The sequence below is a fragment of the Silurus aristotelis genome (assembly GCF_946808225.1).
Source record: "Silurus aristotelis genome assembly, chromosome: 7".
In the NCBI taxonomy this organism is placed as follows: domain Eukaryota; kingdom Metazoa; phylum Chordata; class Actinopteri; order Siluriformes; family Siluridae; genus Silurus; species Silurus aristotelis.
This window is the reverse complement of record NC_139580.1, coordinates 21350332-21375049: the sequence shown is the minus strand read 5'-3', so window position 1 is coordinate 21375049 and position 24718 is coordinate 21350332. Positions and strand designations below refer to the sequence as shown.

Genomic DNA, 24718 nt, shown 5'->3' with positions numbered 1-24718 from the left:
TGTTCTTTTTTAGAGGAATATAAAAAGATTCAGGATAAAAAAAAAATAAAGAACATACTTGGAAAAATTAAAATTTTACCAATCTTTGAGATTGTCATACTTGGGGGGGAAAAAAAGTAGACAAATACATATGAATTGTTTCTTTTGCAAAGACAGAGGTATTTGGAAAATCCAACATTAAAATAAAATTCAGTAAACAATGATTGACCGATTGACAGCTATTGTTTCTTTTTAAAAACCCCTATTAGCCTGTAGTGTATATAGCCTAATCACCCTTACAGTTATCATGACTTTGACCCATTTATCTAGAATTTGAGGGTCAACAAGGTCATAAAAGTTGCAAATTGCTCATTTAAAACTTGCTCTGTCAATGTTACATAATATTACTACACCAACACGACCCACCCTTGGACTTGTGAAAGAGAACTGGTGAATTAAGAATTGAACAAAATGTGAAATTTACAGGTAAATGACTTGACATTACCACTGACACAAAGACAAACGACTGAAAAAAATGAACCAATATTACCATTTATTTAAGTATACAATTTAGTGTTTTCATTCCACGTTCCAACCCATTTGTAAGGTTCGGTGTCAGTTTTGTAGTTTTAATGCAGCGCGACCCTTGAAGGGTAGCAAAACTCAGACAAATACTGTTAAAACAGTTAATTGCTACACAAAGATCCTTAGTATTGACCTTGCATGTGTTTGTCATGCATTTTAAAAAGCAGTGGCTTTTTAAAAGCTTATAGAGTAAATGGTTTAAGTTGCTGAACTTTTTGTGTAGTGCTCTTCCATGATATGATAAAAAAAGAAAAAAAAGAAAAAAGAAAAAGAAAAAAAAGTTACTGGGGATGTTGATCATATTTCAAAACAAACTGCATTTACAACATTGTCAGTTTTGATCTACAGCATTATCTTTTTCAATAACACCATAAAGCAAGAAATTAAACAGAAAAATTAAACTGTATTTTGTTGTGTGTGTGTGTGTGTGTGTGTGTGTGTGTGTAGTGTTCAGTGAAACCTTAACCTGGTACTAAAAAGCACAGGAAATCAGTGAAAATGCAGCAAAATGTGGTGTTGTAGTGACTTTCATCTCGACATCCGTGCAAAACATAACATAGTTTATCAGCCGAGTGTACATTTACATACAGTTACAGGTTTGGTGGCTGGGTGGAAGGGTTAAATATTCTGATAGAAGAACCTCTTACCAAAACATAGAATGCTAAACTAGGACTTGTATATGAAAATCAAAAGTACTGAAAAGCAGGGTATGAAAATAGCGCTTTCAATCGTTAATCAACAATTAACAAGTACATTGAGGATCCTGTCCATCTCCCTTTCCTCGTTAATGAGGGAACAAACATTCAAATCGACAAAGCCCTTCCTGGCGTTAAATTTCACATGGTTAATCCAGGATATTACTTTACAGAGGATACATGACAATACTTTACAGATTATATGAGGTATTGCACAAATTATTTAAAAAAAAATAATAATAAAAATAGGCAACAAAAATATACAGCCATTTGAAAGAACATGTACAGAGTTTGAGTACATTTTGGAAAGGTGAGAATTTAGTGTCAATTATTCTACTGGGTGGGAGTTACCACAAGGAGACGAGCTCTAATCCTCCCATTCATCATCGTCCTCAAAGTCTTCATCCTCATCATCATCTTCGTCTTCGTCTGTTTAAAAAAAAAAAAAAAAAAGAATGCAATTTTTAATAGTTTAATATCTTGGGGTGTACTAAACGTATGTCATTTTTTGGAAGCGACAAAAGGATACTAGAAACTTGTCGAAGCTCAAGTGATAATCACTTAACCAAAGTAACCATTTACCATTTCTTAGACACTATTTAGGGTGGGATTAAAAAGGAACACAGGGTCAGCCATGATACAGCACCCCTGGAGTACAGCGAGTTAAGGGCCTTGCTCAAGGGCCCAAGAGTGGCAGCTTGGCGATATCTGAGCATGAGCCCCCAACCGTCTGATCAGTTACCCTGCGCCTTAGCCGCTAAGCTACCACTCCCTCTGGTAGATATAATAACTTGATCACTCTTCACAATTCCTTTGATTTCAGACCCTGGCTGGCCATTCTCCTCTGATCTGTTCTCTCAACAAAGTGTTTCAGCCTGCAGACCCTCCAGTTACAGGATGTTTTTCCTCAACATTTCAGAGTCTCTAGAGACTTTTGTGTGTGAAGTTGCACGGTGGTTAGCAGCTGAAATACTTAAACCAGTCCATCTGGTACCAATAACCATTGCCATATTTAGTCACAGAGTTTACACTTTCCCCCCTATTCTGATATTTGATGCCAATATTACCTGAAGCTATTGAACTATTTGCATTAGAGAATATCATTTTTGCTACAGTCACATGATTGGCTGAATAGATAATTGCAAGAATGTGCAGGTGTACAGAAGTTTCTAACAAATAAAGTCTGTGCAAACCCTACATACCTATTCCTAAATTATTTCAGAACCTATATATCTGTCATAATCTAAAATGTGTATATACATTTTACATATAAAATACTATATACCTTAGGGTTTATTTAAAAAAAAAAAGTTTTCCTTCGGGTTCTCACTTGTTTTTTTTACACCTCTGGTTTTATCTTGAAGGTATTCTATGACCCGGACTTATTTTACTGAAGATATGTATTTCACTTAAGACTCTTGAGTTGCTTTGGAGAATAAGACCTTCAAATGCCATAAAGATATTTGTAAATATAAATTCATACAGTTATTACGATTTCCCCCCCCCCAAATGTGCCTTTTACACTGTGTGACTTTGTATTTTGCTTACAGTTAAATTTTTTCCACAAAACTGTATTACCTAAAATGTTATTTTAACCTATTAAAAATGTAAGTACTGTTAAATATTAAACATCATAAAATATTTATATACTCAGTCAGTTCTCCCTTCAGACTCCCTTAAAAATCATACAAGAATATTTTTACATGATCTCAACACTGTTCTTAAGGAGGATGCAAATCCATTTCAGGTAGGGACTTTTAGTCCTAATAAACAGCTCTTACCTGAGGAATGAATGGCTTTGCTCCTTTTCTCCATCACCTCCATTAGTGCTCCCACAATACCCGATGCAGGAGCAGGTGTGGGTGGGCCTGAGTCTGAACTATCTGATACCTTCACAGGGGAAGAGAAACAAATTATTTTTCATTAACATTTTCCCACCACGTACTCGGGTTATGATGTCAGTAAGCATGTAATCTCTGAACGAGAACAAGTGCTGCTAACCGTTTTGAGCTGAATGCCCTGGCGGATCTGATCGAGTAGAGCATCCCGGCCTGTGTTGGTGGATGCTGGACGCTGGCTATTATTGTGGTCCACCTTCTTCAGTTGGGTGCCCTCTCTGATCTGATCCAGCAGAGCTGATTTACCTCCTGCGGGCATGGACACTGACTCCACAACTCCATCCACCTCGGGTGGAGGTGGGGGTCCAGGTGGAGGAGGAGGAGGAGGAGGTGGTGGAGGAGCTCCTCCTGCTGCTGGTGGTGGAGGTGGAGGAGGTGGAGGGTGAGACTGAGGGGCCTGGGGGGACATGCTGGCATGAGCAGGAGGAGGGGGAGGAGGATGACCTCTACTTGGAGGTGGAGGAGGAGGTGCCCCGAAGCCCTGGCGAGAAGGCGGAGGGGGTGGAGGAGCAGATGTTGGCGCTCTGGAAGGGGGAGGGGGAGGTGGCGCTCCTCGTCCACGGGCAGGGGGTAGGGGAGGAGGAGGTCCAGAATTGTGAGGAGGAGGAGGTGGGGGAGGAGGACCGCCACGTGAAGGAGGAGGTGGAGGTGCTAAAAAAGGAAAGAACGAAGAAAAAATGTGTTCTAAATATACCTGTTAGTTGCTGTATCTCAGGCCAATAAACATGCAGCAAGGGAAACGTATGCAGAGTTAATGATCTCCACCAGAGATTGCTGGTCTTTCAGGTCTTGCCTTGACACCAGTTTTAATTAATTAGATTTGGGACAGTGGATACTGAAACTGTGAGTTGAAAGTAAGTTGATATATATATTTAACACCTTAACCTTTCTTTGTAGGCATTAGTAGTTTTTTTATTTATCCACAGGCAGCTTTTCAAATGAGCCAGTGGTTGTTGAGTGTTAGCACAAGAGTCATTTATAATGCCAATAATAATCAAGCCAAAGTTAATAAAATACCACATTTACATTAATGATCAGCGAGTTATTGGTAGATACATATACAGGCTTAGCAACAAAGCCTGCAGTCAGTCATCCATAAAATATATAAGAAGGTCTTAAAGGGCCCATGGCATTAAAACAGGTATTTCAGATGCAATAGACATTTTAGTTTTATAGTATCATTTCGTAGAAACTACAGAGGCAAATCCCTTGCGAGAAATGAAATGCCCTCCAGAATGCTTAAGGATCATCCCTCCATAAGCATCCTTTTTATCCAGTACGGCAACATACATTATTAAACCAAAATCCTCTATCTGTTTCATGGGCTCTTTAAGAAATCGTTTGAAAGCCAAGTAAACAAACCCAGCCAAATCACTGCACACCACACTAACAAATCGCTTGCTCAATGCATGCAAATCTACTGTCAGATTCCAGCGAGAGAAAAACGTTGGCTACACCTACCATTCCACCTGGGGGGACCTAAAGACAAAATCACACAGATGTATAAAATACACAACTTTGGTTTAATAGCGTCTTGATTCTTTTATTTCAAGATATGATGCATAATGCGGAGACCTTTAGCAAAAGCGGCCCTTCATTAGCATTTCTCTGACCTGCTGCTTGCACAATTCACAGAGCACAGTAAATAAGGACAGCTTTCTACTACCAGTAAAAGGTTAACAATCTGGTCAACTAAATTCTCTGTCACTTAAATGTTTAAATTTAACTTCTGACTGGGTTTCCACATAGAAACAAGTGACATAATGATTGCTCACACACAGAAGTATGGAATCCAAGTTTTTGGGACATTTAATTGGTTAGGTCATGTGTCCCAAGAAGACCAGTGTTGACCAATAATCAGTCGAGTTAAAACAATTATGTTTCCTAGCCAGTTATTTATTTAACTAATAAATTCCTTAAACAAATGAACCACGTAGCTATGCTTTTATTCAGCATGAAACCCCCCAACAAAATCCATGTACAATCCTGTAAAGACCAGTGCAAGCTTCCCTGATCAAATCTGCATTACCTCATGCTGCTTTAGCTCAAACAAATATTTGCTTAATTAATATGACGCAAGTAATATGTATGAAGGTTGTTTATGAGCGATACTTGTTGCTCACCTTGTCTCTTTAATTCATTCTTGACAGCTTCCACACCTCCCTTCTTCTCAATGAAGTCATAAATCACTTTTGATGTCTTCTTGTCTTTGAGTTGTGCTTCGGAGATGCCGCACATGTCGAACAGGTTCTTCAGCTCGGGGTCCAGATTATTCAGCTGAAATGTGGGCAAGAGCAAAAAATCTATTTCATACTAGATTTCAGATTTAACATTTTAAATAAAAATAAATGCTGTGTGTACACCGAGCGAATGAATAATGCAGTGTGTGCGCGCACTAAAATAAATATCCTTCAAATTTTGATCATTAGCATTACTGGGTGGATTTTTTGTGGTACTGACTGTGACCGATATTAACCCAATCCTGACACCTTGTGGTAGGGTTTTGTTTTGGCGAATAGGACGATTCATCACAAAAAAAATCCAAAAGGTATTGCAGTGACCATGCAGAAGCATGTACACTGCTTACTTTATATAGAGAAATGGCTTCTTTTCGAGCTTTTAGCTGTGGAAAATATCCTACTTACCAACTATAAGGCAGAGGCGGCATTATGTATATAATATGCGCAATTATAATGCAGTGATACCAACTGTAATATGCCACTTGCTGTGTGGGAGTGTGTGTATGAGTGTGTGTGTGTGTAAAAGAATCGGTGCAGAGTCTGTGCGAACACAAGCCCATTCACACTCTGACATGCCACTGCCACACAGGTCGGCATTGTGTTCTAAAAAAGAGCCACTTCAGTATGCATGCATGTGTGATGAGTGTGCGCACGAGTGACAGAGCAAACCCTTGTTGTTGTACTTACATCGAAGCCTGTGTTCGGGTCCCAGCCGACATGACCGATGTGTCTGTTAAAAGACACGAGAGCTTATGTTAAGTACATAAAGCTGATGCTACAGCTGAAGATTAACTAAAGCTAATATTTTGTCCAATTTGTGCCTCATGAATCAAATTAATACACAGCACATGCTCGGTTATGTGCATAATGTATTCCAGCATACAGAAACCTGAACAGATAGCAATGCTGGACCACTGGAAAAGTAGGAAAAAGACTTACTGGAAATTGCTTGGAGTCCCGATGTCAGCTTTCGTCAGTTTCTTCCTCTTGCCTTTCACCTTCTTCTCTTTCTTGTTAAGGCTACTGTGCACCATGTTGTTCATGTGGGAATTGTTGTGGAAGCTCACATTGTTAATTTCTGGGTTCTTGATGTCCACTGTCGCCATTGGCAACGTGGGCCCTGGACACAGCACATACAACAAGGATTGTTAGCTAGAACATCATTTAAATCCCAGTTCTGTTATCCATATTGCTGAGCAGGGTGACAGCCTTGCTGGCTGAGCTCTCGGAGTTTGTGTTGCCAACCACAACTTATTCTTCCTATGCACAGACACTGAGGGGGTGGTCTACAAGCCATCCACAGCCAACAGACGCACACAGCTGACAATTCGAACTTTAATTCTAATCTCAGTTTAAAGTAACTTGGACATACTTCGAGACATAAATCCTTGGTTTTGAGAAAGAAAAAAAGAAAAAAATACTGCCAATTTCCAAGAATTTACTTTACAAAAAGGGCAAAAAGAGGTTAAAAAAAAGAAAAAATAAGCTTTTTATGACTCATAACGTCAAAAAGTGAATTTTTGTATGTTGCTAATCGAGGCACTTGTGCAGACATTGTGTGCAGATGTTTTGACATCATACTGCTACAGAAAATGAAAGTGTCCACAAGGTGTCAGTGTTTCACGTGCCGAAGCAGAATAATCCTATGCCAGTCTGAGACTTCAGCACATTTTTTGTTACATAAAAATTTACATAAAATCTGTTATATATTATCAGAAAGGTGGGTATACACTCGTATATTTAACATCTACTTCAGTTTCACTCTTCTCTGTGGGTCGGAAAACAGGAAGGGGAACCACAAATAGCCTATGTGTACCAAGGTCAAATCTAATTGACGACCAATGATGTACAAAAACTGATAAAAGATGGAAGGAAGGAAATCTCATATTTCACTGTAGCAGAGCTTGGATAGAAGTAACAAAGGACACATATAGTTATCGTCCCCCTACAAGAATTGACAGTAATTTACTGTTCAGGCATCCAGAATGTGAAACGTGGGTAAGAAATAAAACCACATCTCGCTATAAGGGTACAGGCCCCAAAAGATGAAGAAAAAACCCCCCTGATTTTTTATTAAGCCTTAAACCAACAAAGATTAAAAATGCAATTTACATTAGAGAAGGTAAACAGGCTGAGCTCCATGATTACACACAACCCTAGAACACTTCAAAGTCAATTCAAGTAAACCTAATTTCATTAAGATGGATTGACAAAGAACTAAAAAGACATCAGGATTTTCTATTAAAAATAAAATAAAAATAGGTCTTTGGAAATTAAGGAAAAAGCAAAACGCATTCCTTCCAGCAAGAGAAGAATAAATTGCATTACTGTAGATAATGAAGCTTCTCCCTTATTGTTCTAAATCTACATTTTGGAGGAGGAAATATTTCAGAAATAAATCATGATGTTCAGAGAATATGAAGTTATAAGAATTATCTTTCCCCCCATAAGATACTGTCCACCGCTCAATCACTACTGCTTTTAATCGCAAACAGCACATCGAAAGAAAAATACAGGTTTGAATGTGAGGCACATACAGAAATGTTTTGTTTTTCCTGTTATAAACAGTACACTGGGTGTTGAAATGAATGAACATGGTGATGTTTGAGGTTTTCTGGGCAAATCACAGCACAAGCAATGATCGAACAATTATACCGAGTCGGGTGTCCTCAGCTGGTGCCATATTAGTTTCAAAGTGAACGTCTCTTTATTTACTTAACTGCATGTAACTATTTAAAATAGCTGGTATTACATAAACACGGCAGGGCTGAACAGTGCAACATGAGAAGTATTTTCTCTTGTCTCAGTTGAACATTTGCGCCTATAGGAGCAACCACTGCATTTTTGGGAACTGGTAGCTCATTGTAAAGGATGTTGGACATCTGATTAGAAGATCGGATGTCACTGCCAAAATTACTTTTTGTACCCAACAAAGGCCCTTAACCCTCAACTGCAGAGATAAAGGTTTTGGAGAAGGATCCCAAAATGTAAAGTAAAAAATTAAATAAAAAAAAAATAAAAATAAAAAATTTTTACATTTTTTTTAGATAAATAAACAAACAAATAATAAATAAATAGAAAGCCTATATATTTTATATAGGCATATATTTTATTATTATATAAAATATTTTAAAATAACATTCAAAATTAATAATTTGCATTGAATGCAGGTACTAGAACACATACCATTTGTTGGGTCACGTCTTTTCTCTGCAAAAACAAAATTAACAATGTTAAAATATGGGGGAGCAACTCAAAAGAAGAACTTGTCAGCAGAAAGGGAATTAAAAGCCGAGAGATATTTTTGTAGTGTGAGGTTAGTTTGTTAAGGATCAGACGGAGAGGCATCTGGAAGAAAACTAGAGCATTTGGGTATTGCACGTTTATGAGGCGAGATCATATCTGACTTTTCTCTTACAAGCATTTTTGGGGGGGGAATAAATACCAAAAAGCTCATGACATACACTCAGAGAGGTGTGGAAATCGGGAAAACAGGTCTAATGATAAGCGACAGGAAGCATGGAGCCCTGTCTTAAAGACACTCCACACACAGAAAACCTCAAACTTCATGCAAAACGAGAGCAGGAAAAACTGGACATAAGCCACACAGGAGGGAGGGGGTGTGAGAAAGAAAAGGAAAACAGAGGGAGAGAAAGGAGGAGGGCCAGAGAGAGAGAGAGGGGGGGGGGGGATGTGTGTTGTGCTCATGACAGGAGAAAGACTGTCATTTATTTTATTCGTCTGCAGAATTCATTCCACAGTCTTAAGATGACAAAACATCATCTAGCTTTTAAGAAAAAAGTAAATGAAGCCACATAGTGAATTAACATTTATAAAGTTCCTTGTGGTGTAAAAACTTAACCTTAACAATCAAGAACAAATAATTATACATTATTTACAGCAGCAGCTTGTCCATAGGAGCAAGTGGGGAAGAGCTGCTCCATTTCTAGCACTCAAAAACTATTATAACTCATAAACTATTATAAATCATAGCTCTCTCTTGCTCTAAACATTCATTAGATAATATCCTATACAATATCTGTTTCTTGACCTCAGTTTGTTTAAAGCTTTGTTGTTAGTAATGCAGTCCTGCCCCACCAAAACCTATGGACATAAACCATTTTTTTAATCAATCAATCAATATCAGAAAATCACTCCCACTCAGTTCACTCAAAACCACTAAAGGAAATAAACTCACTGCTTCTATTGTTATCTAGTGCTGTTTGGAGAAAAGCTATTTTTTTCCCCATATCTTTAACTTGAGTTAACATTTCATTCCTAACATCCAACACCAATATATTTCCTCGTTACACTACGTATTTCGAATAAGATATTATAAATTACCAGTGGTGGACAAAGTACACAAACAAAGTGCTGCCTTTGTACTAGAGATACAGTAGGTAAAACATTACTCCAGTAAAAGTGCTCTCTTTAAACTTTCACTTGAAGTACAAAAGCATTTGCTTGCAAATGTACTTAAGTATCAAAAGTACTATGATTTATAATGTATAGTCATATCATTTGTGTCACAAGACTCTTTATGTGAAAAGACATGTTTGTTACTCTCAGCACAACAATCTATCAACCCGAATAACATTAATAAATCAAGCACTAATTGATATCTTTTACAATTATAACAAGCCAAAAACCTATTTTCAACTACTTAAAGAAAATTATGCAAATAAGATCACAAGTGTGGCAAGTTAGTTTCTTCTATCATTTATTCCTCTCAAAATGGTCTCCTTGCTGTTGAACTGATGCGGAACTGTATGCTTGTGCTAAGGAGATATCACCAAGTAGCAACTTCAAAACTACAATGATTGAATAGAAGTATATATATAAAAAAAAAAAAGCCTTTATTTATCACATATACATTACAGCACAGTGACATTCTTTTCTTTGCATATCCCAACTTGTTAGAGAACTGGGGTCAGAGCACGGGGTCGGCCATGATAAGGCGCCCCTGGTGCACAGAGGATAAGGGCCTTGCTCAAGGGCCCAAGAGCAGCAGCTTAACCACTGAGCTACGACTCTCCCACTCTTTGGTGGTTTGCTGCGTGCTTGACCAGTTGAGTTTTTAATTAGATATTTGAGTTTGAAATGTAGTGAAGTTAAATTAAAAGTCACCCGAATGGAAATACTTCAGTGAAGTACAGATATGCGAAAAAGCTTGTTAAGTACAGTAACAAATTACCTTTACTTGGTTACTGTCCACCACTGGAAATTATATTTTGAAAATCTGACAACAATGACTTCTTCAGGTTCTACAGGGGTTGCTGTGTAAAAGGGTGTGGTTCGCTCAGTGAAGGATTAATTCAGCTTTGGACACATTAGAAAAAAATTGCCATTTGTCAAAGTATGTGGAAAATAAGTTATGAGATACTGCCAGAAAGGATTTAGTATTAGTATAGTGACAGTATCTTAAATGTATATTTATTTGTGATGAACATATGACACAAACTAGGGACAATAATAAACCTGAATAATTACCATGTGATGCTTGTGTATGAAGGATAAAAGGGAAAAAATGCAAGAAGCCAAAAGAAAGACTGGCATAATCACCGGTTTTCTTCTGTCGTCTGCTGAGAAGGTCATTAAGGGCAACGCGGAATCGTTTCGCTTCCTCTTCATTAGCAAAATTCAGGCCGATCTGGCAAGACTGAAAAGCACAGAGCACAGACAGCCATTTAGCTTACTGCGCTTGACATCAAGATGCATGAAGTGGAAAAAAACAAATCACAAAATCGCTTGCAACGTAGGGATGCATATCAAACGACACATTCTAGACAGCGCTGTAGATGTTTTGATAACTGACTAATAAAAAAATAAAAAATAAATGCTGAAACAGGACCACATGTAAAAATTTTCATAAATTAAATGCTTTATTTTGGTTTCGGTAATCACTCGGGATCAGAGGCGGACGTAAACCGTTGAACCACAGGCTTTTGCTCGCTCGTTAATGTCCTCACTTTGCATGCTGATGCTGCTGGCGAGGCATAATAACTATTTCAAAGATAGATTTTGATAGCGCAGTTTTATTAGTGTAAGCACCGATTACAATCGCTGTTCCTTTTATCTACAATGAAAAATGCCACAGTGATTAGCGACTCCTGAGGCTGTTCATCATAAAACTGCTGCTGTTTAAAGAGATACGCGTGAAACGTGTTATAAAAACGCAATCAACGTCATAAAAAAATAAAGAAATGAGCGTGGTATAAAATTCACACACACACACACACACACACACACACACACACACACACACACACACACACACACACACACACACACACAAGGTCATGTGACTAGCAGTCGTCCAAACTGGAAGTGGATCTCAGCCCTAATAGAAAAGAAAGACTTTCTTATGGAAAACAGTTTCATTCAGAAAACTAGGCAATAGTATAATTAGAAGCAAACAAACTTACATCCCCTGGAAACGTGATAAAGTAAGGTCTTGAACTATTGCTTGTAAAATTAGTGTACAGCTCCTGCTCGAACTTAGTTTTGCCCTCCTGCGAAACAAAATACAAGAACAATGAATAGCAAACATCCCAATCTCCAGCCCTGGTAGATTTATTCATAGGTGCTCTATTCCTAATTTAAGGTTTCATAATAAATGCACACACACGCCTAAAGCGTGAGGGATATCTGCAGCAGACTCACCTTGATATCAAACACACGAATGAAATAAGACCGCTGAGGGTTGTCTTTCACCAAGCAGGCCACTCCACAGCATCGTTTGCTCCAAGAGGGACCTCTGTCTGCTGCGTACACCTGCACCACTGCAGAACACAGAGTCTGGCAAAAATATAAGCAGAGCTTCCTGTCAAACTACAAAATAAATTCAACTCAAGTCAGACAATATTATATATAATAGTTTATAACTCTGGTTATCTATGACTGTCCATTTTCGATATTATTATTATTAGCAGTATATGTACGATTATTTCTATAAAACTTTGGCTGTCTATTTTTACATGTTTCCAATCTAATCATAAGTTTTTCATTTTAAAAGGGGTCTTTTCTTTTCTGATTATTGTTATTCTGGCTGCACGATGCTCTGACGTCCTCAATGTGATGCCATGAATACTTAACAATAAAATTACTTTAAAAATAAAATTAAGCTTCAACTGATTTTTACACGAAAAGGCTACTAATAATCCTGTTAAAATATTTATTCAAAAGTAAAAAAGGGAAATTCATGGAAATATCCTTATATAATTACAATACACACTTTTTTTAATTAAAAGAATAAATAAAAAAGAACACGTGATAAATATGCAATTAATGTGGTATCATTCCAAAATCAAAACTGAATATTTAATCATCAGCAGATTGTGCATGCTCATTTTTAAACTGATTTTATATTTTCAGACTCATGCAAGAATAAAGATCTGCATTATGAATTTCTGCCCAGAAGCTTGTTACTGGAAACTGTGTCAATGTATCAATGATAAAATGGGACAGACGGCAAAATGAAAATTAGTTTTCAGACTGCATTTCTAATGGATTATAAAGTCTTGAATTCCCACATTCTTTCACTTCTTCTTACTGAATACTTTGCCGCTTTGGTAACTTGTATTATTAATGATCATTTTAACACTAGTCAACTCAAGCTACGGTACCGAACACACAGGATGCCACAGGATGTTTTCCTCTTCGGTTTTTCACTGAAAATGGCCAAGTCCTTGACCGTAGGCATTTTTATTTCTTTTTTAAAGTTTTACTGACCATCAAAATTTTGTTATACAGATTCGCTGTATATGCTTAGTAATAGAATTTGATACAATTTTAATGTATACATAAATATAAATGTACTCTGAGAAACATTTTTTATTAATACTCTTACTAATACCAATAGTAACTATAAAAAAAAAATTACTAAATCTATGCTAACCCAGGGAGTGCGTGTGCCACATGTAAAGAGAGCAGCAGTAAGTTGCATGCTTTAGGGCACCGGCTAGCAAAGGCAAAAAAAAAAAAAAACAGGCCCGTCTCTTGGCAATGCAGTAAAAGTGAACAAGGCCAAGATCTCAAAGATGAAGAATTTTCCATGGACAAATGGCTTGCTTGCTTGCTTGCTTACACACACACACACACACACACACACACACACACACACACACACACACACACACACACACACACACACACACACACTACAGTCAGTAATCAAAATCATTGTCAGAAATATCAGAGGATAATAAAATGTGAAAAAAATGGTAGGCAGCTAACTAAGACAAACAAGACAGAAAAGAATTCAATCTGTGTGTTAAAAACTGCCACGTCAGTAACAGCGGTAATAACGACACATGGCTTTTCTTAATTTCAAACAGGGAAAACTGCTTCCTGCTCATGCTAAAAAAAATAATAAAGCAATCTCAGCATTAGGATATTCTGACTAAAGGAAACACACAGGCAGCTGAATAGAAACCCAAAAACACAAACAGGTCTTCAGAGACCTGCTCTGAGGAGGTCGTTCATCAGATTCAATTCAATTTCACCAGCGTGTGTCAAACCACAAGCAATGGCTTCAATTACTTATAACTGAATGCATAATATATACTCTAAGCATATTGAATTTAACTTCATTTAATGTATTTAAAAATAAATAAATAAATAAAAGTTTAGCGTAGTTTAGAAATGCTACTTTACGACAACTCAGCTGGTGCTAACATGGAAATCTGAAACAGAGATCAGCACTGGCTCAGCACTATTTTTCCCTCAAGCAAAAAACCTTGCAGTGGAGGAGGCAGATCAGTTCACTTCCTGTCCATAAAGACTGCTGACTGTGCAGACATCCCTGTTTGGACCTCTCTCCACCCTCTCTTCCTCCCCTCTGCCAACCCCCTGAAATCCCCCAGAGAGTGTGGATCAGCTCCAATTCAGACAACTGGGGACAGAGAGGGGGTTCTTGTCCCTAATTGTCTGAATTGGACCTGATGCACAGCCTCTGCCTTCAGATTTCAGCACTCGTTCAGAAAACTGTAATGAAGTGTCACATGACCGGTGGAAAAGGATCCTGCTGTTGCGTTTCATTCAGTCGTCCCTATAAAAGGCCACTTTATGAGCTGGCTCTTTGGCTGTCTGTTCTCGAGTGAACATTGTGCTTGTACTGTCAATTGCCTCTTTAGCTCCACCAAACATGAATAAGAAATCAAAATAAGATGGCAGATGAGAATGGATAAGTCATTATTGCAGACAAGAAACAAAAAGGTATTAAGGGATCATTTACAATCTGATTATGGTGCTAGTGTTGGTCAATACACTCAGAAATAAGGGCACCAAAGTATATTTTCTACAAACCAGTTAGTAGGGTGGAACCAACAAAGGAACCAACAAATCTTTTACACCTTTAGTAGATACCAGGAAAGGTGCATGTTTAATAATTATCTTTAAAAATAAAGCCTTAAATAACCATCAGAGGTCCAACAACACAGCTGATATTACATTATATTCCTGTTTCTAATTTTAATACATTTAAAGATAACAAAATACAGTAAAACCCCGTTGGACGAGCACAATTCGTTTGTGAAAATTGCTCGTAGGTCCATTTGCTCGTACGTTCGAACTAATTGTCCCCTTAAGAATTACTGTAAAAGCGATACATTTTTCAAGATTTCTAGTGAAATAAAAATAAAACACTAAAAAAAAAAAGTTATGTTTTTGCTGCACTGAACAACGAGAGCGACAGAGCGACACGAGATCAACTAAGCGACTGACGCTACCCTCGGTCGAAAGCGGGGAACCGGCAGTGTGGGTTTGCTCATGCCTTCGAAATTTGCTCGAAAAATAGGGTAAAATTTGGCGAGCAAGGTCGCTCGTATTTTTGATTGCTCGTACTATTAGTTGCTCGTACAATAGGGTTTTAATATACTGAAATTACAACAGCATGAGTCATGTGATTTAAATATATAATGTATTATACACAGGTTGTCCCTGGTGGTCTAGTGGTTAGGATTTGGCGCTCTCACCGCTGCAGCCCGGGTTCGATTCCCGGTCGGGGAACCGACCCCAGCCATTAGGGTTGCACAAGCCAGTGCACTCTTAGTGCTGGTCCCAAGCCCAGATAAATGGGGAGGGTTGCTTTAGGAAGGGCATCCTGCGTAAAAACGTGCCAAATCGGACATGCGGATTATAAATACGGATGATCCGCTGTGGCGACCCTTAATGGGAGAAGCCGAAATAAAGTTTATTATACAGGATTCATGTCTTGCATCTTTAAGCCCCCTTTTCACTCATGTGATGTATCTGATACAGCCACATCACTAAATAAACAATTTTATGACTGGTCATCCTTTACGTGTTTACATATTACAGCCTTCTGTAATATCAGCATCATCATGGCCAATATTGCAAATATAATCAGATTACAATTTATACAATGGTATACTGTAAATTGTGCAGGCACATCTGGATGCTGTAAACTAGGTTTTTTTTTTTTTTTACTTTTTTAACTGCTTGTACTAAATCAAAACCTAATCCAGTTTTCCACACAACTTGAATCTGAATTCCTGCTTATTATCAAAGTATAGCCTGCATTTTATCCCTTAATGCTAGCATTTTAAACCCTTCAGCTCTGACAGCTGTCTTTTTTATTGTAAAACTAACATTGCTTGTGTGATAAAAACGTTACTGGACACTCCTCTTTAAATATTTAAAACATAAACTTGACTCTGCACAAAAAGTTGCAGATATCAGCAGATTCTTCTTAGCTCTGAAGCAAACAAACCAAAATCTTAAGGAGTATGAAGACTCCTGAGCTGGAGTGAACCGTGTTCATTACTCAAAAGCGGTTCCACCAAATTTACCTATTAGACCAAAGTGAGAAAAGAAAAATGAAGTACGGGTTAATGGATCCCATGCGAGTGATTTACTGTTGTCTGGGACACAACGACAGGAAATAGTTTAAATCCCAAACAGGCCTATTAGTCCCAAGAGTGCCTGCAGCCTCATAGCATTTCCACCAGACTCCATTCGAGAGCTTAAACGTTCTCAGCAAACACTGAAATAGACATTTTCATAAAACATGAGCTAAACAAAACGGGTGGGAGCCTGAATTAGCGTTCTTACTACAGGAGGAAGAAAGCAAAGCCATTCTTCTGAAATGCTGAAACTAGTATCAGTTCACTCCTGCATAGTTAACCGAGTAATGTGAGATTGTCACGGGGGTTACATTAAGGTTTCCTTGACAAGCAAACAGTAACATTGGATACACTATACTTCAACATTATTTACAACTTAATTCCTTGCTTTATTTGTATGTTTCACAAACAAGCTACAGATAAAGCCCTAGATTCTAGATGTTAGTTCAGTCTCTAAGATAGAAATCAGCCTGAATAGAAAAAGCAATTTCATTGAAATGATTGTGATGGTTAATTAGCAAAACTCATACATTTCTTTTGTCCATAAGATCACGACTAAATGATTACCTGTATTGTGCAATCATAGCAGAAATAGATCCAATACATGCATATACAACAGACTACATACACTTCATTCAATGGTAGAATAAACATTAGTTAAATGCAGATGTAGTTATTTAACACAAACAAATGCTAAGTATTTGTTTGCCTTTAAGTCAACATTAGTTAAGATTTGTACCTGTTAACTAATACAGAATAGAGTTCATTTTAACTACTCATCAGAAACAAGGAGAAAACCGGAGAACATTTGTTTGAAACACGCTTCATACTACGTGCCTAGCATCATTAGCATCTATAAATAAGAACGGATTTTGTTTCTCATACAAAATAAAGCTATAAAGTTATATAAAGTCTTACAGGGCTGCATTTACATTTGCTGTATTTACATGGCCAGTGCTCATGGTTGCTGCTGTGCCCGTACAGATGGATACCTAGTGCCCGAGGTAAACAAACCCGGCTCTCCGGCCTACACGCAGGAGGAAACATACTGCTCCATTACTGCAACATGTAGTGTAGGACTGGTAGTAGAAACCGGTTCAGTTAAAAAACTGATTGAGGGAGTGATATGTCAGAGTTTCCACGTTAAAACAGGTCCCCTGAGGCGGCATTCACTTTCCATGCCCCAGCAGCCTGTTCAGCCTGCGTTCCCCATGGCCATCCCAGCTAACTCCAGGCTACACGATTCAGCTTCGCATCAAAACAAACACCGTTATAAACACGTCCGTGCACCGAAGCGACCGTTTTCACGGCTAAAATTCTCACCACGTTCAACACAACCCGAAAGCCGAGCTGGCAAGTGAACCTGAAGGGGAAAGTCGCAGTATGCAGAACTTACGATGCATTTCCTGCCAAGGTAGTTGAACAGACACTCGTTCTCCTGCGGGGTGAGGAGCAAAGAGCCCACATTTGCCAACCTCCTCTGAGGCGCTGGTGCACTCATGTTTGCAAAAACACGAGGCGGACGAGTCCTGCTGTTGGTATCCTGGTAAAGTTTTTTTAGGTGAAATATATGCGATCACACATCATCGTGGCCTGCACTCGGCCCATCCTGGAACTGCATTCCGCAAAGAACCGACCCAGAACTTGCCTTTCCCTCCAAGCACACCTTCTTCTTAAACAAAACGTGTGATCCCGCAAATAAAACTCGGTTTGGACGCTTCAGCAACCGATCATCTGCAAATTATAAACTTTCATCCCGAACTCCTACAGCAACAACGATCACCTCAATCCAACATGGCAGCTCGGTGGATGAAGCGACACACCAGCCACGAATAGGGGTCTTAAAATCAGCCCCTTTCCATATTTTTTTTATCAATGACAAAATGTCATATCAGGAGAGATTCATTTATTATTATTTACAATAAGGATTCACGTTACGCAACTCATGTTGCAACAGTTTCTATAACATGGCATATTTGTGAAGTCCCCTCCCCTCCTTGAGTGAATGGTTTATTCCTGTTTTCCCGTGTATTCTGCAGTATGCGGACAGACGAGCCGCGCTTGGGATGGGCGGAGCCTCACGATCCCCGGGGGGGGGGGGGGGGGGGGGCACCTTTACGTCATAATATCAAAGAAGATTACCTTGATCTGCAAAAGATCAAGTTCACCGCATGAATAATAGTAGGAAATGCTGCTACGGATTTACGTGTTGCATTTTAATTGTGAGATGAAAAAAAAAAGTACTATTATTTCTAACGTCAACATGATTGTTTTGATTATTGTTTATTGTTTCACATAAGTCGGTATACAGCAGCATGAGTGCAGGATACAGCGTAACTCTTAATACTATAACTTGTGTAGGGCCATGTCCATACTAATAAGCTTTTATTTGAAAACATATTTTTTTTTCTCTCCGTTTAGGCCTTCTGTCCATACTGAGAAGGCGTTTTCAGTCAATAAAAATGTAGCTTTTTGGAAAAACGCTCCCCAAAATGGATAAATTTGTACATGCAGTTTTTGCGTTGCAGCGTGGACTGTGAAAACAAAGGCTTTCGAAAATGATGATGCATTTTAAGTCATTGCTGGAAAGTAAATAAACGCCAGGCAGAAATTACGCATGTCAAAGAGTCTTACATTTTGCTAATGCACAGTACAGGGACGTAAGCGTTTTCAGACATTTCAGTGTGGATGAGTAACTTTTGGGAAACGACTGAAAGTGAGGACACAAAGTGTTTTTAGACGAAAACACCATTTTCAAATGAATCCAGATTGGTGTAGACGTAGTATAAATCGCCAACATTTACAGCTTACATTGTGTCTCTGCCTAGAATAAAAAGTTTTTAATTTCTGCCAAGCTCTGACGAAGTAGCATGAATGACATGATCAATGCTTTAGTTGATTGAAAAAACAAAACAAGAAGCAGTATAATGCTGTTAGTGAAGAACGAAGCAATCACTACAGTAAATGATAACATGCTTCACCTTCCTTCCTGTGGCAACAGCAAGGAGTGAAGCGAACAGTAAATACAGGTGCAGGGTCCATTAGAAAGAGACATTTCATACCTAAATTGTGATGCAAGGGCAGAATAAAATGTGGCCAGAAGACACCTTTGAGCAGTCCTATGGAAGACGAGAAAGTGCATTTTGTTAGGAGCACAGAGAAGCTGACAGAGAACATGGGTACACTAATGTACAGTAGTACAGTAATGGTAATCAAGAATACAGTAAACTGGTATCAAAAATTCTTTGGCCTGAGATCATTGGGGTGGAAGAGATACCAAACACCTCATTATTGTTGGAGGCTGATGAAGCTTAAAGATGGAGAAGACTTGCTGGATACAGCCAGGATTTAAAAGAGGTGATATGTGGGTTTGTAAAGCACATCATATTCTAGGCCAGCAAACCAGTGGGGCTGCAAACACACACTGACTCGTTGTTGGCAAAAACATTATGTACCCATTGCCACTGCTGCTTAAACAGTCTTCGGCCTACAGGCCCAGGAGGTATCAAATAATACAAAAACACATGATATAGTGCATTTTTGTTAGTCTGTGTTGACATCATTCATGTGAAGAGTTTAAAGACTGATTACCTTTATTAAAGGAGCTATTGAAGGAGAGTTTAATTTGAGTGAGATTGGTACCACCACAGCAGCCCTTAATACATAGGTGGGTTTATGCCAAAGTAAAGTTTAATCAAGCCCATAAAGAACAGTTTATCAAACCGGTATGGATCCTGACCTCATTACTCAAATCACATGACTAGTGATGGGATGGTCACTTCCTCTGCAACTAGAGTACTGGAGCTTGATGACAGACAAGTGACAACTAAACACAATGATTACAGGGTAAGGATTAGTTTGAGTGTTGACCTTTGTCAAACACAGCCATCTGCCTGACACGGGTACCTGATTCCAGAGCAAACTGGTTTTTACTGACTACAGAAGTGCAGTGACTACTAGAAATACAGACAATAATGAAACAGAAATAAATAATACTTGGACCAGAAAACTTGGCTCACCTATAGAAGCACTCAAATTGGTGGCAAGAGCATGTGTGTCTTGAACATGTGCCTTTACACAGTGGTCTAGCACATGTTTTCTCCTTTTGAGGTATAGTCCTAAGTGTTCTCCTGGCAAATAGGGAAATAGTAACAACACATGTCTTCCAGTAAGGGGGGTAGGTTGGGGTGGCATGGAAAAACCTGTGAAAATGAAATAAAGATGGAAAAGCAGACTCGGTGTCAACATATCGTTATCCCGAATATGTGGCTGGTACTGCAATGATTCCAGAAATACACTGCTGCAGACAGACAACACCACAATTACATTTTACAACAGAGGGTATGAAAACACAAGAGAGGTTGAGGTGGGAAAACAAGCTCTGAAACTGGGTAGAAGTCTTGTATTTTGAGAACTACCTACCTACTGAGCCAGTCCAGTAAAGCAGCAGATGTACTGTTTGCAAGAAGCCAGTAGACAGGGACTCTGAAATCTGGAAGAAGTTGGACAACTCTTTGCCCAATGTATTCAATGTCAGAGACAAAAAAAGAGACTAATATTTTGGTTGAGGACAACTTCCCGCACAATGAATTCCTTCTAACTGCTACAACTGTAAAGCATTTAACAGAATATTAAACAAGTGTAACTCAAATACGTATTCTGGTGGAAAAAATCACGGCCACTCTGGTAGTTGATGTGTTTGACCTGCAGTTGCCTACAGAATTTGTCATGCTAATGATCTGGTCCTATGCAAAATGTGCAAAGTTTTCTTAACAGTGGTATAAAAAACATGAATACACTCCTTATATAAACAACATGCATAAACCCCCCTTTGATGTTTTAGAGTTTTCTGTCAAGTTATTTAGAACCATCACCAGTGATTCAACAAGGATCAGAAATACTACATCAAAATTCTTGACATCAAAAGATCTGCAGACCTCATGTAAAAGTGATGTCACAGTTGAATTGGTAATTAGTGTGAAGCAGTTTGTGACACATAAATCATTAAATTATGCATATATAAAGTAGCTTTCACTCAAAACTATGGATGCCACCAGGATTCGAGTATTTAAACATGTATCGCTGTAGCTGAATTCAGCATTCCTATTAAAGATTCTGATGCCATTGATGTCTATCAACCTTTCAACCGCAGAACAAAACATGCCCAGATCAGCCAATAGATCTAAAGTCCTTTGGGAAAACCATGATCGGAGCTCTACTGTGTAGCTACCTGGTGTAAAGAACACGAGTGCATAAGCATAATTGAAAGCAGGTCAAAAGGTGCCTTAAAACAAACTAAATTGAACACTGTAATGTTTTTTTAAAAAGCAACTTACAATTTTCTAATTTATCTAGCTAAACAGGGTTAAGGGCCTTGATCAAGGGTGTAGTGGTGCTTCGTGGTGCTGGGATTTTAATTAAACTCAAATTAAAGTCCAAATTCATCCATGTAAGCTATTGTATGTGATGTGTGTGATGTGAGAAGGCAAACAAAATGATAATGTAACCCAGAATTAAAGTTGTTAGTTTGTACAAGGATAAAACCAGTATTCACAGACAAGGCCAAAGGTAATAACAAAAGAAAAAAAAACAATGCAGCAAAAGCCTAATACAAAACAAGGTAGTCAGCAATAATAAAAAGCTCGGACTTTACAAACACACTTGAAGTGGAAAGACTTTTGAAGTAAGCTAACAAACATAACATACTTAAAACCAGGATGTAGCCAGGAAATGATAGCTGATGTTGCACTAGTACACAAATAAGCACAGTCTCCTCTGTAGGGTAGGGAAGGTCCATATTAGAAGCACATGAAGAGTAACTAAGAGCAGTTTTACTTGATACTTTTTTCTTTAAACAGTAACATGGAGTTCAAATTTTACCATTGCAAGATTTTACATGCTGGCATGCGTTCTGTGGTGAGTTTTAGTGATTTCCTGCATCAGGCAGTAGGATTAATAAATGAATGATTATCAGGCTATTTGTCAGGTATTATCAGGTACTTGTAATGCTTATCAGTGCTGTCGGATATTGTTTGACAGGCTGTAACACCAGGATTTATTACATTTATTATTATTTATTACTGATGAATTTGATGTGATTGTAATAAGAGCAGGGGATCAAATGGAAAAGGGGCTGCAAGTGTTATTTTTCAGGAGTGTTTACAGTTCATATAAAAGAGCTACAATTCATAGTTTCCTATTAGCTCACAGTTTATTTCTACATTCCTTCTTTGTTGAATGTTGAACATTTAATCAACAAACTTTTCAGACTTACCACTAAACATACTAAAAGTTTAAAAACATTTAAAACTTTTTACATTTCCATTGGTTAATGATATTTTATGACAACATCATGATGTATTAATTAAGAGGTTGTGGTGACATTCTGCACTTTGGTTCTTTTACTAGAAATATATTTGTGTGTTTTATTGCAGGCAGACAAACAAGCATTCTTGAGCTAACAAATTTTACTTGTAATTACTTTTACAACTGTTGCAATATACCATACACTTTATTAGGAACAACTCATTTATAAAATACCCAATCTGCCAAAAACCAACATAGGTCAAGATCTTTATTTATTGTTCATATTAAACATCACAGTAGGGAACGTGTGACAGAAAAAAGACAGGTGGCACCTTTAGACTTTTGTAGATTCCTGTTCTTAGCTGAGTGGAACGTGATATAGTCTTATCTGAAGGTCTGAAATGAATTTTTGCTTACCACATTTGTAAAGAATGAATTCCTATTGCCTACAGACCTGCTGTTTACTATGTTTTTGCTTTTTTTGCACCGTCTGGTGGCCTTAAATTAAATCAGCCAAAACATGTGCCTGTATCTGCATGATTTTCTTTGACATGACATTGATGCTGCCACATGTTTTGACTGTTTTGACCATTGATTTAAGGTGTATAGGTGTTCCTAATGGTGGAAGATATACACAAATATAACCAAATATTCCTTTTTTCAGTTGAAAATGTAATTTACACATGTACCAAACTACAAGTGCTGAAAACAGCAAATTAAAGCATCAGGATGAATCAATCAGGTTCAGCAAGCAAAAGAATCCACAGCAGTAGAAGTCTATCAAGATCAAGCACTGGCACCTCATCAGGCAGCATGAGTACATCATACACAACTAGAGAGGAGAGGAGAGGAGGGGAGAGGAGAGGAGAGGAGAGGAGAGGAGAGGAGAGGAGAGGAGAGAGAGAGAGAGAGAGAGAGAGAGAGAGAGAGAGAGAGAGAGAGAGAGAGCACAGATTGCTAGCTATGCTTTTATCTTACAGTGGTTTAATTTTGTATACTTTGTGATTATGTGCAAGCATGTCTGGAGCCAGAGTATAACGCAGGCATGAGGACACCTGGGGACATAGATCTTTACCTTTACTTAAGAAAAGAAAAATTATATAACAAAATGCTCAACTAAACAAACAGAGTGTGTATGAGTTGTGGACACAAGTGGAAAGCTGTTTGTGGGAAGCGTTGGTGCCCTATAGGAATAAAAGTCAAAGTCCATGCTGTATTGTTCATTCCACTGTGAAAGAGTCTACCATTGCATTACAGAACTTTATCATGTGTTTAAATTGACCAATTGTATGTAAATCAATTTCCCTGTCTGAATACAATTCCAGAATGAGATTCTCAGATCATTTACTTAATAATGTATTTTATAGTATTTACTAATTTCATAAATGAAAAAAAAAAAATCACATAAGAATGTATGTACAATTGTCCCTCCTTAATAAATGACTACAATGAAAAATAAAACTTGAATAATTGGGTTCAGGAGTCTCATGATTAAAACATTACAGTGGCACCTTCTAGGAGCAAAATGGAGTTTCCCAGCACAATAGCACTAGTAATTATATTTACTTCTAAAATTAACACCTACTTCTAAACCTGCCTGAGCACATACCAGAAAGTGCCAAAACTGCAATTAGATTACAATGTTAATCTAAAAAACATTTTTTATATAGCAGGATAAACACAATCACGAATTAAGATAAAGCCGCAAGCAGTGGTTACTGTGGTTCAAGCACCTAAGGCATTGAAGAAAAAGAAACATTAGGAACATGCCCACCGAGTTTTAATCTACACAGCCTTCGTTAACCTTGTGTTATAGTTGCTCGAACTTCATAGGCCGATGGTGGCCATGTTTTTTTAAGATACACGAATGTCTTAATAGACCCTTGTGGCACATTGGACACAGACACTGCAGGCCAATTTGATGGGACTAACGGATGTGTAGTCGTTGCCATTTTCTTTTTTTTTTCCATTTTACAGCACCACTAAGTTGTCAAGCTACACAAATAAAAAAAATACATGAGTTTGGTGAAGACATCTCATTCCGTTCTCAGATTTTAGCCATTTCAGTAAAAGTGGGCCGCCTAGTTTTGAACTTTTTGGCGACCCTTTGCGAGTCGAAAGTTAAACTTTTTTTTTTTTTTTTATATTTA

At 38.0% G+C, this 24718-nt stretch overlaps 1 protein-coding gene across 4 annotated transcripts; it reads right to left on the bottom strand.

The window, feature by feature from the left end:
* Window positions 1–515: 515 nt before the first annotated feature.
* wasla (WASP like actin nucleation promoting factor a) lies at window positions 516–18265 on the bottom strand. 4 transcript variants are annotated; one of them, XM_083545801.1, is made up of 12 exons: window positions 17659–18078; window positions 12061–12195; window positions 11823–11909; window positions 10960–11056; window positions 8584–8607; window positions 6337–6517; window positions 6085–6127; window positions 5281–5434; window positions 4619–4636; window positions 3261–3808; window positions 3041–3149; window positions 893–1688 (listed from the first exon to the last, which is right to left on the bottom strand). In XM_083545801.1, exons 1-12 carry the CDS (start codon window positions 17761–17763, stop codon window positions 1627–1629), a joined length of 1563 nt encoding a protein of 520 aa, XP_083401927.1. In that variant the 5' UTR covers window positions 17764–18078; the 3' UTR covers window positions 893–1626. The 4 variants fall into 4 exon arrangements, with proteins under 4 accessions (XP_083401928.1, XP_083401927.1, XP_083401929.1 ...); XM_083545802.1 differs by lacking the exon at window positions 4619–4636 and having other exon boundaries at window positions 516–1688; window positions 17659–18265; XM_083545803.1 differs by lacking the exon at window positions 8584–8607.
* Window positions 18266–24718: the final 6453 nt, after the last annotated feature.